The 15,308-nt window shown below is 29.8% G+C and overlaps 1 protein-coding gene across 1 annotated transcript; it reads right to left on the minus strand.

Annotated features, from left to right (window-relative positions):
- On the minus strand, positions 10,660-11,897 carry LOC104718545 (abscisic acid receptor PYR1). Its single transcript, XM_010436308.2, has one exon. It carries the CDS (start codon positions 11,515-11,517, stop codon positions 10,918-10,920), a length of 600 nt encoding a protein of 199 aa, XP_010434610.1. The 5' UTR covers positions 11,518-11,897; the 3' UTR covers positions 10,660-10,917.

Consider the following 15,308-nt stretch of genomic DNA (forward strand, 5'->3'; position numbering starts at 1 on the left):
CGGGGCTGTTCGTTTGGTTACCGCACGTTNTACAATGAATAGATACATTCGTTTAATTTTTTATTAAAAAAACAAATAAAAACAAAAAATTTACGAAAAAGTACTAAAAAAATTGTAATTGCTTGCACTTATTTATATTAATCTATATATATAAAGTTTTTTTCCTCACTTCTGGTGATGCCACGTCAGCAGCTCCATTTTTAATTTTTCGGGCCTATTCTTAAACACTTACCCACTAAGCAGTTTCTAATTAATCATATACTAATGGGCTTCAAAAATTTGAGGGTACATGAACCCTTATATTTTGACCTGTATTTTGTTATCGGGGCTGTTCGTTTGGTTACCGCACGTACATGCGGCTGCGGTAGACGCAAGTATTGTTGTTCGTTATGTAGTCGCAAGTACCTGCGTCAAAACGCAGCGACAAACGCAGCGTCTTGCGACGAAAATATTTAGACGTTAGTTTAATTCAGCGTCTACGACTAAAATGCAGCGTTATATATGGTATATGACAAAAATAACCTTATTATTTTTGAGAAATCACAGATAAACCTAACCCTAAAGCTTCATCTTCTTCGCGACAAAGCTCTTTGTTCTTTCCAGTCTCTCTTCACGGCGAAGCTCCTTCTCTGTCTCTCTTCACGGCGAAGCTCAGCCAAGCTCGGCCTTAGCTTCTTCTTTTACGACAAAGCTCCGATCTGCTCTATCTCTCTCCAGTCTCCATATCTCTCTCCCAATCTGTGAGTTTCTTCGTCTCTCTCTAATTCCTTCTCCATCTCCATGTATATTGGTTTTTTGCTTCACTTAATTTGGGATTTGAATTGTTGGGTTAGCATGATAAGGGTTAAGATTCATTGGGTTAGCATGATTTAGTTCACTTTCACTAAAATTAATCGATACCCAGTAGGTTAAGATTCAATGGGTTAGCAATATAAGGGTTTCTTCTTTCTCTCTCTTTGACTTTACTTGGGTTAATGTTATTGGCAATGGCTGATGTGTGTGTATTGGTCTGATATGAATCCATTCCTTTGCTGCTACTACTCGTTTATTGCAATGGTAACTACGGTTCGTTTTTTTGTTTGTTGCTACTACTCGTTTTTTTGTTGCTACTATTCGTTTATTGCAATGGTAACTACGGTTCGTTTTTTTTGTTTTTGTTTATTGCTGATGTGTGTGTATTGGTCTGATATGAATCCATTCCTTTGCTGCTACTACTCGTTTTTTTGTTCGTTATTAGTTAGTCGAGACTCATCATCTCTGTTTATGTGTGTGATATGTATGTATGTGATATGTATGTATGTGATATGTATGTATGTGATATGTGTGTATGTGATATGTTTAGCACTTGTTTAACACTTGTTTGTTTGGCTTTTGATGATTTCTCAGGTTAAAACTCAAGTGTTTTGAGAAAGAAGATGTCTAAAGATGTAAGTGTTTTGGCTTTTGTCTTAGTGTTTGGTTTGGATCTTAGTGGTTGTGGTTTCATATTTTTTTATGCATTGTTTTAGAGTTGGACGGATGATGAAACTCGATTATTCTTTCAACTTTATGCGGATGAGAGAAAAAAAGGAAATAGAACAAGTGTAGGAATGAATCAAACTGGGAAAGATACCATCATGAAGAAGTTTGAAGAGAAATTTAAGAGGGGATTTAACAAATGGATCCCTCATTTTAAGAATAAGTATGATTCGTGTAAGAAAAAGTACGCCACCTTTAGAACGTTAACTCATAATAGGCCTGAGGCTCGGTATGATGATATGGGAAGGCTGGAGATGTCAGATGATTGGTGGAAGCAACGGATAGAGGTACTTGCTTGTGCTATATATGCTTGTTCTTTTGATCACAGTCTCTTCTTAATGTAGTTACTCTGCCTAAGTTTAGTAGTATATAACACTCCTTTGTTTATGCTTTATAGGAATGGCCTGCAGCAAGAAAATTTAGAAGCAAAATGATTGCTAATATGGATGTGTTTGAAGAAGAATTCCGTTTGGTAGTAGTTACTGGAGCTGAGGATGGAGCGCTCAAACTGGAGAAGCTAGTTTAAATTCTATAGTGGATGGAGATGATGAAGATGAAGTTGATTCTTTACCTTATTAGAAATTTTTACTTATATTTTTATGACTTCGGCTATTCTTTTTGTTTATGATTCAAATTTATAAAAATAAGATAAGAATTGAGTGTAAAATTGCCGCAGCGTCAGCAAAACGAACACAAAACCTGCGGTTGCGGTAGCGGCAACGACAACGTTAATAAAACGAACAGAATATGTGCGACAGCGGTAGCGTCAGCCGTAGAGATAGCAGCGACTAAACGAACAACAACATGCGGTAATGTTTGACGTTGTCGCTGCCGCTGCCGCCTGCGACGACGAAACGAACAGGACCATCTTCATGTAATCCGGGTTTGATGCCCACCATATGCCAATTTTCTAATACTTTTTATTTTTTAACTTTCCTTCCTTCTTCGCAGAAAATCCTAGCGTCGCCAGCCCTGACCACATCTTCTTCGACATTGGTTGAGAGTCCATCATGAGCCTCTTCACTCTTCTTCCTTCTTCACAAAATCCACTCTTTTAGGGTTTTCAATTTCTCTCTTCTCTTCTTTAGCCATGGATATGACTATTTGTGTTGCTAGAAGAACCCGTTCGAAAACTGATTCTTACTTGAATTCGATTATGCGTGATGCTTGTTCACCATCTCTCAGGAATAAGAAACGGCGGCGAAGAGGCTGTGGGACGGGAGATGCAAATGTCGACCAATGGCAGAGAAAATGTGGTCTGGTTTTAAAAAATAAGTGTTTCCTGGGATTTGAACATGAGTTTGAGGATTAATCAGAGTTCACCCATCACCAGCAGACCACGGTAATAAAATAATTTATTTCTAACCAAATGGTATATAAACTATAAAGCATGTGATGTTAAGATTTAACACCATTAAAATTTGGTAACGTCTGTTGATTGTTGTTAACTCAATGATACGAATTCACCAACCGTTATATAAACTAAAGTTTTTTATGACAAAATTAAATAAATCTAAATAAAAAATAAATGGCTGTTTTTAGGCTTTTTCCAAAGTTATATATATATATATGTATATATATCCTACCATAATAGTATAGGCACACATTCTAATGGAGTATTATAAAGATTTCAAGGCGATCGAATATCCCTCTTTGGTTTGCTAACTTTTCTTACCAATTAATCTTTGTTACATTGTTGTCTGTGTCAAATACTTTTCCTTCTTTCATTTTTAATTTGATGCTCCAAAGTGAGTGCGGATTTGGAAATTTTTGTACCGATCCATCACTCTTCATTTTGTATATATGTACTCCTATATATATTAATTGAATGACACCAATTTTGCTAGAAACTTATGCTTTCTAGAATTTTTGTTTATGAAAAAAAAGCTAGGGTTTCCTAGAACCTAAAACCCAAAGAAAACTAAAGAAAAAAAAAAACAATATTACTAAATGACTATAGATCTAAAACAAAATTAAGAGAGCATTTGTCAGATTTTTTTTCGGAAAATAACATTTTCAAAGACTAGAAAAATTAGAAAATGTCTTCAAACAAAAGACAAAAGATGCCAGGACGTATTATTATTTGTAAAAAGAACATGTCATATTAAAAGAAATGCATATCATTTGATGAAACAATGCGAATTTAACATTTAATGTTTGTAATATTAAATTCGCAATGTTTGTAACATTTACTGTTTTTAATGCATGTTTTTAAATGTTTGTAACATTCTAATTTTAACATGTAATCTAAATAAATAACATATAATATAAGAAAGCAACGTGTTAAAAAAAAAGATTTTTTGATATAAAATTAGCATGTTACAAACAAATAGCATGCATTAAAAAAACATGACGACAGAGATTCTAAGAGAGATTAAAATTGAAAAAATGAGAAAGAGAATAAGACAAAACCTTATAATGTTGTTACCCCTTAGAACAAAAATAGTGGAGACGAAAGTTAGTTTGTTAAATTCTTATTGAATCCATAGTCATTTGGTATATATACTAATCAATGAATTAAAGCCCAAACAAAGCTGTAACTATATACATGTGTAAATAATTAGCATGCAACATGGGCTGTTCAAACATAAAGCATATAACAAAGGTGTAATTATTTAAAATGATATAGTTAGAATTCATTGAATCAATCAAATATAGGTTCAATTTTTGCGAGTGCTTCTTCTTCCGCAGTACAAAAAAAAAAGGTGGTTTTACATCATTTATATTTTATATTTTGCATCACTTAAGTAAATGATTTACATTTTGTTGATGCAAATTATTTGCATCAACTGAAATAAATATTTGCTTCAGTTATTAAAATTGATGTTCATTTACATCACAGTCATCACTTCTAAAAAATATTGCAAGTCTTATATCATTTTTACTAAATTGATATAAAATATTTGCATCATTTATCAAAACTAATGTTAAATATTTATATCATTTCAGAAAACTAATGTTGAAATCAATATTATAATAAATTATATGAAAATAATTTTTCTTTAATATAATATTTAATTTTTTATATTTCAATCATATTTATTTATATATTTATTTCATAATTTACTTATATTATTTGCACTGTATTTATGATGGGACCCACACAAATAGTTGTTATCCCATTAAAGATGTACGACTAAGTGAGAGAATATATAGGAGCAATATTGAGAACTTTTTTTTGATACAGTCGATGTGGGATATAGGTTATTCTGCTTTTTTTTCTTTTCTTTTGTGTGTTGTCAATTTGAATTTTAGTTTTAGCCGATTAAAAAGAACATATTTTTCTTTTTTAAAATTTATTTTAGTTCAATTAATATATTAATTTGACATATAATTTTACTAGCATCATTTTAAAAATGATGTAAATTTTGGATCATTTTTCTAAGTGATGTTAATATAAATTAATAAATACATCAATTATTAAGTGAAGTAAAATTATATACTTTGTGTCAGTATTCTGAAAGTGATGTAAATGATTTATATTTGCTTCAATTATAACTAGATTCGGACCCGCACGTACGTGCGGAATTGATTTCAAAAACTAAGTTTACTGTAATGTATATGCAATATATTATATACGTGCAAGGTAATACTTGTAAACGTATTTTTTTAGGAATCTTAGTAACATTCATAATGTGAATTTGTACCAGTTTAGTAATCGATTTGTTTTTAATTCAGTTTATACAAAGAGAATAATCAGATTTATTTTTGTTATAAGTAAACACAACTACAACAACAACAACAAAAAAAGAGAAAAAGGTGGTATGTCTATTCCGAGATAGAAAACATGTCTCGTCCCATATATGTCTTGTTTTCTCGTTCATAACTGTGGTTTAAATAATAATCTATCAATTTTAAATTGTATATTTTAGTCCAATAAGTAAAAAAAAAAATAGGTAAGAAATTTGGTATAACGTTTATAACCCGAACTTATGTCAGTTGGGCATTTGGTACAAATTATTTCATATCTATTACGAATTGTTATTAAGATTGTAATACTATAGATTAGATAATATATACCTGCAAAATAATATATTATCAATAATTACTTATTTTGTTTATTATCGGAAGCTCGCAAGTAACTCGAAAAGCTGCGAGGTTCACTAGAAAATTAAATAAATCTTTCTCGTAAAATTCTATTTTTAATTTTAGTTGTCCAACCTAGTGATGTAAGTATGCATTCCTAGGTTGGAAATGAGTTTGGAAAAAGAAAAAAAGCATAATTTTGAGTTTGTTTTTTAAATAATAATTCTACAAAATATTGCAGTAATTTTATTTTGTTGAAAAATATTTCAGTAATTTATATTACTCAAATTAATGCTGGATTTTAAACGGCGCAAGAGAAATAATTCTGTCAAGAATTATACTTTTTTTAATAATTTTTTTTTGTCAATATCGAGAACCAAAAATTAGAAAGGGAAAGTTTCTCTGAAAGCAATTGGTGAAGATGCATGCGGTTCTTCGTCCTTCCTCTATCAGTCAATCTCTGGAGAGAAAACACTGAATTAGTTTTATTTTTATTTGATTAGGTTTATTTCTCTTAAAAAATTACTGAATTAGTTTTATTTTTATTTGATTAGGTTTCGGGATTTCTTTCAGATGTATAAACATTATTGTTTTACGGAAAGATTTTCAGGTTCTTGCAAAATTGATAGCTCACGATGCACGCCCAAAGCAAGGCTCATCATCGTTGATCATGTTCTTACAATTTTAATATTCTCTCATTTTTGTGTGTTTTAAAAGTTTTGAATCCAAGTATGTTTTCAATTGTTGGGTTTTCAGTAAATTGTTCTCAAATTATAACTATGAGAAACTGTATCAACAAATCAGTGGCTTCGAGATCTTGATTTTTATTGTTTTCGCATACTATCATTATCACCATTACAACTCTTTCTACGATTATTGATCTAGAATACCAAGTCTAGTAAGTGATTTAGAATTCCAACCTTTTTAGTTATAAAGTTTGGAAAGTTAGCATTAACCAATCCAGATAATGTTGCTTGCATATCCGAGTATGGGTTTTAGGCATAATATAAAAGTGATGGTCGATTTAGTTAAACTTATTCTGATAATAGACCTTTGTAATACACTTTTTTTTTTTTTTGCCGTCAAATATACGACATACTCTTTTTCATTGGAAAACAATAACAAAATCAGTTTCTTTTTTGTCATGTTAATAAGTTAGACTAAAAGATAAGCAGTATGAAGCAAGGCAAGAGAAAGCATATGCAAACACCCGCCATTCCAAATCAAATAAGAGGTTAGTATTTTAATCCTCTTAACTTCTCATTTAAAAACTAATCATAATAGATTTGAATTAATACTAAATATCCATGACAAAACTTTAAAAACATGTTTTGGGACTCTTTCAGCATTCATTGTTTGATTCTCGAGATTTTCCTAATCAACCTGTTTTAGAAAAAAATCAGAAAACAATTTAACATGATTAGTGTATCTACAATGGCTAGCTGGCTAACTATAAAAATAGCATAAGAAAATGAAAAAATGTTTAACCAAACCTTGTGAACCTTATAGCTATCATGTCCAATGTAGATGGTATCATTTCAACATAGAGAATTGATTGAAAAACCCTTCCAACTATGATGATGATAGCATCTGCCATTGCCTCTTAAATCTATAATTAAAGAGAAGACTTGCAAACAAAAAACATAATTCTTCTCAAATATTTTCCAATCCACTTTAACCAAAAACCTCTCTAATTATTTAACATTTTTTTATCTGCACTCCATCCTGAAAATTGAGAAGTTGTGCACACACATATAGAAGATTAAAACAAAAAAAAATAGAATAAAATTCATTTCATCTATTAATGCTGTGTTTCTTTTAAAACTGAATTTTCTGATGTATTCTCACATCAACATCAGCGAGTATCATTTATCATTTCCAAGGTTTCTCTTGAGAAAATTGTATATTGCCTCCAACTGTATACAATATTCACACAATATCTTCCAAATCGTCTTAAAATGCTTGATGTTAGCAAGGGTTATGAAATCATTGTTTGCAGCCATTTTTTTTTTGGAACGCTTACAATTGTAGACGGTTTGCAGTATTCGAGATGAGTTACACCTTCGTTTCGTCTCATGTATTTATAGTAGTAAGACATGTTTTAAGGAATATACCAATAATTGGTAAGTTGCTAAGATTTTGTATATAAGAATATTTCGTAATCCTTTAAAATATGTTAACTATTCGAAATTTATGTTTAAATTGTCAAAAATGATATTTTATTAACGGAATTTTTTCTTTTAGAAAAGATATTCTAAGATTGTAATCTCCTAATCATAACAATATAATTTAAATTGTTATATGTTACATTAAAGGTTGACGTACTATGTGGGTAGATTTGTTTAATGTTAATGGTATTTACGCTAATTACATGTGAAGATTTTTTGTTACCATATTTGTTGTTTCCGATTTTTATGTGTTAATAATTATTTAATATTTGTTTGGCTAATACACTTAAATCCAATATGTTTGGTTTCGATTTTGTTGCCTAAACGTATCACATATAATATCTTCTGCTTGGCTCCACAGTTTATCATTAATTATTTCTGTTTAGTTTTAAAGATTATACATATCCTTATTCCTATTTTAATGACATTTTATTGTAATAATTTCAAACTCTATGTCTACTTATTAAAAATGCTTCTTTTTTAATAGTATAGATAAAATGAATCAATAATAATATCGATTATTATAACTGATGTAAAATTATAATTTTTATATCAATTATTAAAAAATAATTTCAAATAATATCACTTAGTTTTGTGATATTATTTAAGCGATACAATATGTCTGTTTTTTTGTATTGTCGGTTGCATAGTTTGAAAGGAAGATATCAATGTGTCTTAATTAGTATAACTCACCCCAAACGTTATCCAAACATACGTATTCATTCGATATCCAAATTTCCCTCAGAATTATTATTTCTTTACTCTCGCGTCATCGTTTTCTCTTTGCCATCATCGTCTCCTATTAATTTCTTGAAAAATGACACTCCAATATTTTTATTCTTTCAAAACATATTTTGAAGATTCAAATCAGTTTCCAGTTAGACAGAGATTTATAATTCAAAACTAACTGGCCATGTGAGATATATTCACAATATGTTTCTTCGAGCTGATGATTTTTCTAATCATAGATATCAATATTTTCATGTATGGATCGACAAGCTAAATTTGGGTCATAAAACTTGTGGATCGTGTTAAACAACATATGTAAAGAGCTCTAATATCATATTAGATAATAGAGTTAGTAAAGAATAATATTTTACATCCGAAGGTGAATAATAACTGCTACATAAACAATATAGGTCAATCCATTCAAAACTAGTAATTGGTAGTAAATAAACTTACCTATATATTTTTATTTAACTACTGAGATGAAATAACTAATATATATATATATATATATATATATATATATATATTGGTTTTAAACTAATCTATATATGATGCTATTAGTATTTACATCAATCCACATGATTTATTAACAGATAGAAATTACCAAAACTCAAAATCAGCCTTTTCAGTGATAATTTTCTTTAATTACACAAAATTTTGATTTACCCCCTTATTTACTATTTTAACTATTTTAGTTTTTTTTTATTAAGTTGTTGTTTTTTCTTTGTTTATATGGCATATTATGATCTCAAGACAAAAGTCCAATTCTATATACTGTTTTGCTCAATAATTTAACAGCAAATGGCCATTGCTAATAACCAATTATTTAGGCTTCACCTAAAAACTATAATTTGAACGTAGGTATATAATTTGATATATATAATAATATTATCAGATTTAGATCTCGTCGTCGCAACTAAAGAAACGAAAGAAAGATTTGACGTTAATAAGATGTTTAATCATTAAAGTAGGTTGGAGGTGCTCAAAATATAAAACTTCTAATTGGCTCCTCACCCTCTCCATCATCAACTTCAAGACTTCAAGTACATGCAATTGTATTTTATTTTATTTTCTCTCCTTCAACTTTTATAATAATTTTAATAATCTACCTTTATGTCGGCGTTTAATAACCAAGTTGGCAACTTGCGAATTGTTAACCAAGCTGGCCACAACTTGCACCAGGCATCATCACCTTTGCCTTAATTAGCAAATTAGCAAAAACAAAAACAAATTTAATACTACAACAAAAGAAAGAAAGAAAGAAGTGGCCTTTCGCTATTGTCTCGATCCAGTTGAATTCTATAATTATAATTGTTTAATATCTATACTACTAATATATAAAATGTCGCATCATAATGGATCACCAACATAAAATTTTATAATATATTTTAAAAAAGTAAAATGATTATTTGAGAAATAGTACTTTCAGAAATATGAATGTTTAGAAGTTTTTATACATTTTAAGAAAACAATAATTACTGAGTTTAAATATATTTTTTTTAATTAAAGAGAATATTATTTAATTTTAAATCAATAACAATTTTAAATTTTAAATATTTTTAATGATTATTTTTTGAAGTTTACAAAATATCAATGTTTGTGATATAAAAAAATATCTTAAAACATTAATGTGTGTGAAACAGAGGGAGTATTGTTCGAGTGGGGACACTAGCCCTGACTTGTATTGCAAAAGGTGACCCCGAATCTGAATGAAAACGGCACACACTTTTATAGACATCTTCGTTAAAAACACTTTCACTTCTGTTTTCGTCTTTTTGTATCTCTTCCTCCTTAAGTCCTACTCCTTTACATATAATTTGTTTATCTTTTTTGTATCAACTCTTATTGTAGAAAATTGTGTTCACTGTTCGTGTGTTACAAAATTATGTTATATATGAAAATCGATTCACTAAAAGTTATTACAATTTCTGACGGATCACAGACTAAATCTACCAGACTTAAAAAAGCAACCAAAAAAAAACACGTGAAAAATCTTATACCAAAACTTTTTAATAAAAAGAAAAAGAAAAGTAAAACATATCACGATAATTTATATATTTTCTTCTCTAATTATTTTTCTAAAATCTAAAACATTATAATAAAATTTATTAGTTTTTTTTTTTAATATGAAATCTAGAACATTTTTGTTTTGAGGTAAAGGCTGTGTTTTTATGATAGTTTGTTGCATAGACGAAAATGTTGACTTGCTCAGAGAATATATCTAACCAAAACGGAAAGATTCATAGTTATCCATTAAACCTTAAATCCCCAAAATAACCTCTACATAAGGACAATTATGTCATTGTCGTCATCTGAAAACAGTAAATATAACTGTCTATTAAAAAAAAAAAATTAAAATTATAAGAGAATCTTTTTATGAAGCAACATAAATAACAACATTTCCAGCTTTTTTTTTAAATGTAAAAAAAAAGAAAAAGAAAAATAAATCATTTTTTTTTAATTTCTGTGTTTTGAATCATGACGACGTCACCTGAGAAGAAGCACTTCCGTCACCGGAGGAGTTGTTGTTACTACTACGAGCCATAGCTTCAGTAACAGTCGCGAGTTTCTGAAGATTAAGCTTAACAACCGTATCAGCAAACATACGAGTATCATCCTCCGTGTTCCCTTCCGGCATATCGACGACGTACGACTCCAACACCACCGTCCAGATCCGTTCCTCTCTCTCGAACCTATGCACCGTCGTGACTGACCTGTAGTTCGTAAGCCTGTGCTCGCCTCCGATGATGCTGAACCCCGTGACTTTCCTCTCGTCGTCCAGCACGTCGAGCCTCTCAGTCGACGTGTTCGCCGGCAAACCGCTGATGACGATGACGTCGCGCGTGCATCCGACGCGCATCTGGAAGCCAGGTTCGACGGAGCAGGATTTGATGAAGTGTTTGTAGGTCTGAGGTTTGTCGAATCTCCTGACGATTGACCAGACGAGGTCAGGCGGCGCGTGGATTCGTTGCGCGTGGAGTGAGCTGCAGCTTCCTGGTCCGAGTTTGTATGTGTGGAACTCGGCTATTGATTGTTTCAGCTCCGATCGTTCTTCTGGTGTTAACTCCGAAGGCATCGCGTCGTTATTTTTTTTTTCTTTTTTTTTCTTTTTATCGAATTGGTTTGAGATTCACCATTGAAGACAACGACGAGCTTTAGAGTTAAGTAAGACTCACTCTCTCTCTCTCTCTCTGTATTTATCGTTGAAACAAAAAAACAGAGTGTGTGTGAGAGAGAAAGAGAGAGATTTGGGTTTTTTTGAGGGGAAGAGGAAAGAAAGGACGAAGTTGAATAAATTAAAAATAGTAAGGGTAAATTAGGGAATATATGTGGGAATTATGGAAGGGGTGCAATTGTAAAATTGCAAAAAAGGAATCTATTAGGAAAAATATAATCAGTTGACGACTCTATTGTTTGTTACTTATTCGGGGTCGGGAAAATTTTGGGAAGCAAGACTTAAGTTCATAAGTTTCTTTTTATTTGATCTTTTTTGTTTTCTTTACATTAGTGAATATTTTTTCATCATTAGTTTATATAAGTTTTATATTTGTATTGTTGTCAACTGATTATATTTGGTGGGAAATTGTAATTAAATTTTGTTAATTGTTTAAGATATCATTTGGTGGGGAATTGTAATTAGTGACAAAATCAATGAATTTTTACACAAAGCTACAATTTATAACATATACTATATATATATTTATATAAATAAAACCAAATAAATGATAAGTATCCACGATATAAAATGCGAAAAATGTTTCTTAAATTTAATAGTAACAAGATTAACTAATTAACTATTTCTATTTTTGTAAACAATGATATTTACGACAACATTAAAAATAAGATAAGATGTTTTTTTAGTTCTAAATTAATAATATTAAAATTACAAAAAAATGGTGAAAAATTCAGAATTAATTTTTTACCAATTAAGAAAAATGTTAAAATAGTTTTAAAATAATGGGAATGTCCTGTAATTTTTAACAGTAGTTTTAATATATCTTCTTAATTAATAATAGGGATATTTTTAAAATATGAGATATAGAAACTCACTTTAAAACAACCTGTTATGGAGCAAATTTTTGGGATTGGCCTTTATCAAATGAATATGAGTTATCATGTTTTGGTGATAGTCGATCTCTATATATTAATCTTCTAGTTGAATAGGTTCTAAGGAAATATTGTTGTAAGATGTAGTGGGTGACATGCTTTTGTCCCTTGCGTGCTGATTTGTTTTATTTGTTTGTTGTTAGAAGACATGGTGATATTAATTTTGAATTTTTGATACTCTACTCTTTTTAGCGTCAACTATTACTACTGAGGCGGAGTAATATTTATTTAGGTCATCTACTTAAAATTGATGCAAGTATTATGTAAACCTAAATGTACAATTCGATCTTCAGAGAGCAAACTTGCCATGCGTCATATTATAGTTGGGATAATTCTGTGATGTAGAAAGTTGTCTTCCCGAATATTATCCGACGAATCATGATTCTTGAATTAACAAGTAAAAACCACATACATTATTGATTTCAGAAGGATAACAGAAAAATAGATAGTTATAAACTCGACTACAGGTTTTTTATTTTTATTTTTTGAATAGTTACATGGGAAAAATAAGGACCAATGCCATGGTGATATCTAAGATGCTTAAAGGCTTATACAGATTCATCTCGATACGCAACCAAGGCGCAGTGCAATGCCTACCCTTGGGCAAAAAGGTCAAATGCCCAAGGCCACAAAAAAATAAATTAAAATTTTAGGTCACATTTTATGTAAAAAATAAGCTTATATATTTAGTTAACTTAATATAACATACTTTAATAATGGAAACTTTTCATTAGAATTATATTTTTTAAAAATACTATAAGTTTTATTGAGATTTTCTTATCTTGAAAATCAATTCTTTACTAATAACAGTATAAGTAAAAAAAATATTTAAACAAAGAATAACTCAAAGTAGTACATGTGGAAAATTACAATAGAACTTTGTGAGTTAACAAAAATGATTTTAATTTTTATATTATTGGTTTTGTTATTAACATTTTATTTTCATTTAATATTAAAATAGTTTACTAATAAGTATTACAATAGTCAAAAAAAAATTTTTTTGCCCTAGGCCTCAATAGGTGTGAGCACGGCACTGCCAAGGCGACTACTCTTATGACGGAGGTTTTGCCTTATGATTGGCAACACGACCACCATGGGGACTGACCCTCTGCTCTACTCAACATAAAACTCTGTATTTACCATAAAAATTTTCTGTGAAGAGCCCACATTTGATGTAAAACAGTTTTTTTGGTTTGAATTAATTTTACATTCAATTCAAAAAAAAAACATGGGAATTGCCTGAGTCAACTAGTCCACAAATGGGGTTTGATACGTTTTCAAGACTAGAAAAGCGAGTTTACATAATTTTTTTTTTTTACTCAAATAGCGAGTTTACATAAAATAAAATGAAGTATTACTGTATTACAAAGAGAATATTTTTTTTGACATTAATTAACTCGAACGGGATTGACGAAGATGTGGTTGGTCATAAATGTTATGATGTATGGTCTCCTAAGTATGAAACTCGTAATGGAGAGATCCTCACCTTTGGAGGACTTAGGCCTGACCCGTTCAACTGCAGCGTTTGCGGAATATTGCAAAAGCGGATGGTTGTGGTTTCAAGCATTATTAGGTGTTTTGAATGACTGGTTTAGTATTTTAAAATGGATGCGTTTGCAGAAAATTTACGACTGATTGACCAGCGGGTGCAATAGTGGTTACATAATAAATGTAATATATAATTATATAAATGTTTTAAAACACCAAATTTTTTATTAAATTTGATTTATAATTAAAATTCATTAAAAATACTAAAATAATTATTCAGAAAACAAATAAATTTCATCTTGAAGTAGAGTTGAGAAGAGTCAATGGTGATTTGTTTTTATATTTTTCATAAATAATCTTATTTTCTTATTTCTGATGAAATGTTATATTTATTTAGATTTTTTTGAACTTATGTTCGATGTGCCATTAAGTTTATATCAAGTTTTTCGGGTTCTTGTTAATTGGAATCTTATTTTCTTGTATAATTATTTATTTTCTAATCTCTTCAATCATATTCATACTTCATTTTCTCCCATCCTAAATGGATAAACTGGTTAGGTAGAAGATATGTAAAAAAATATTTCAGTATAATTGATTTGTTTTTAGTTAAAAAAAAAATTCAACCGCAACCGCCCGCAAACACAAACGCTTGCGCGAATCAGCTTTTGAAATTCAGTGGTTTCAAGCGGTTGGGAGCGATTGGAAGCGATTTGTGTGATTGGTACCAATCGCTAGCAACCGCTACCACCGCAAACGCAGCGTTTGCGGGAGGTAGCTGGAGAACCAATCAACACCTTAGTGGATAGTGTGATCTCTAATTTGTTATTTTTCACTAATTAATTTTTTTTTTCTTTTTGTAACATCTTTGTTTTGACGCATTTAATATTTCTTGCCTCATACCACACACACATATCTTATTATGTAAATTTTGGTATATATAATTTTTTCATAAGAAAAAATATATATTTTTAAAATAATGAATTTATACAAATGATTTTTTTATCAATCGATTAAAATATTCATATAGTTTTATTAAGAGTTAATTTAATATATTTTAACACATGCAAATTTTTTTAATGCATTTTTGGTTTATAGGAATAAATCTTTGACTACTTGAGAATTTTTTGTATATCTTTACTTTCCATTTTACGTTGTAATTTTTAACTAATTTAGTTTGACAAAAGGTAAAATTATTACTTATGAGATTATGAAATACATAAACAAATCTTAAACAATGTTTATGTACCAATTTTTATAATTTCAATTATTTGC

Source organism: Camelina sativa, chromosome 10 (genome assembly GCF_000633955.1).
Source record: "Camelina sativa cultivar DH55 chromosome 10, Cs, whole genome shotgun sequence".
Taxonomy (NCBI): Eukaryota; Viridiplantae; Streptophyta; class Magnoliopsida; order Brassicales; family Brassicaceae; genus Camelina; species Camelina sativa.

What these genes read in the sequence shown, in the direction of transcription:
- LOC104718545 (XM_010436308.2), bottom strand. Translation starts at nt 11,517, where the DNA reads ATGCCTTCGGAGTTAACACCAGAAGAACGATCGGAGCTGAAACAATCA.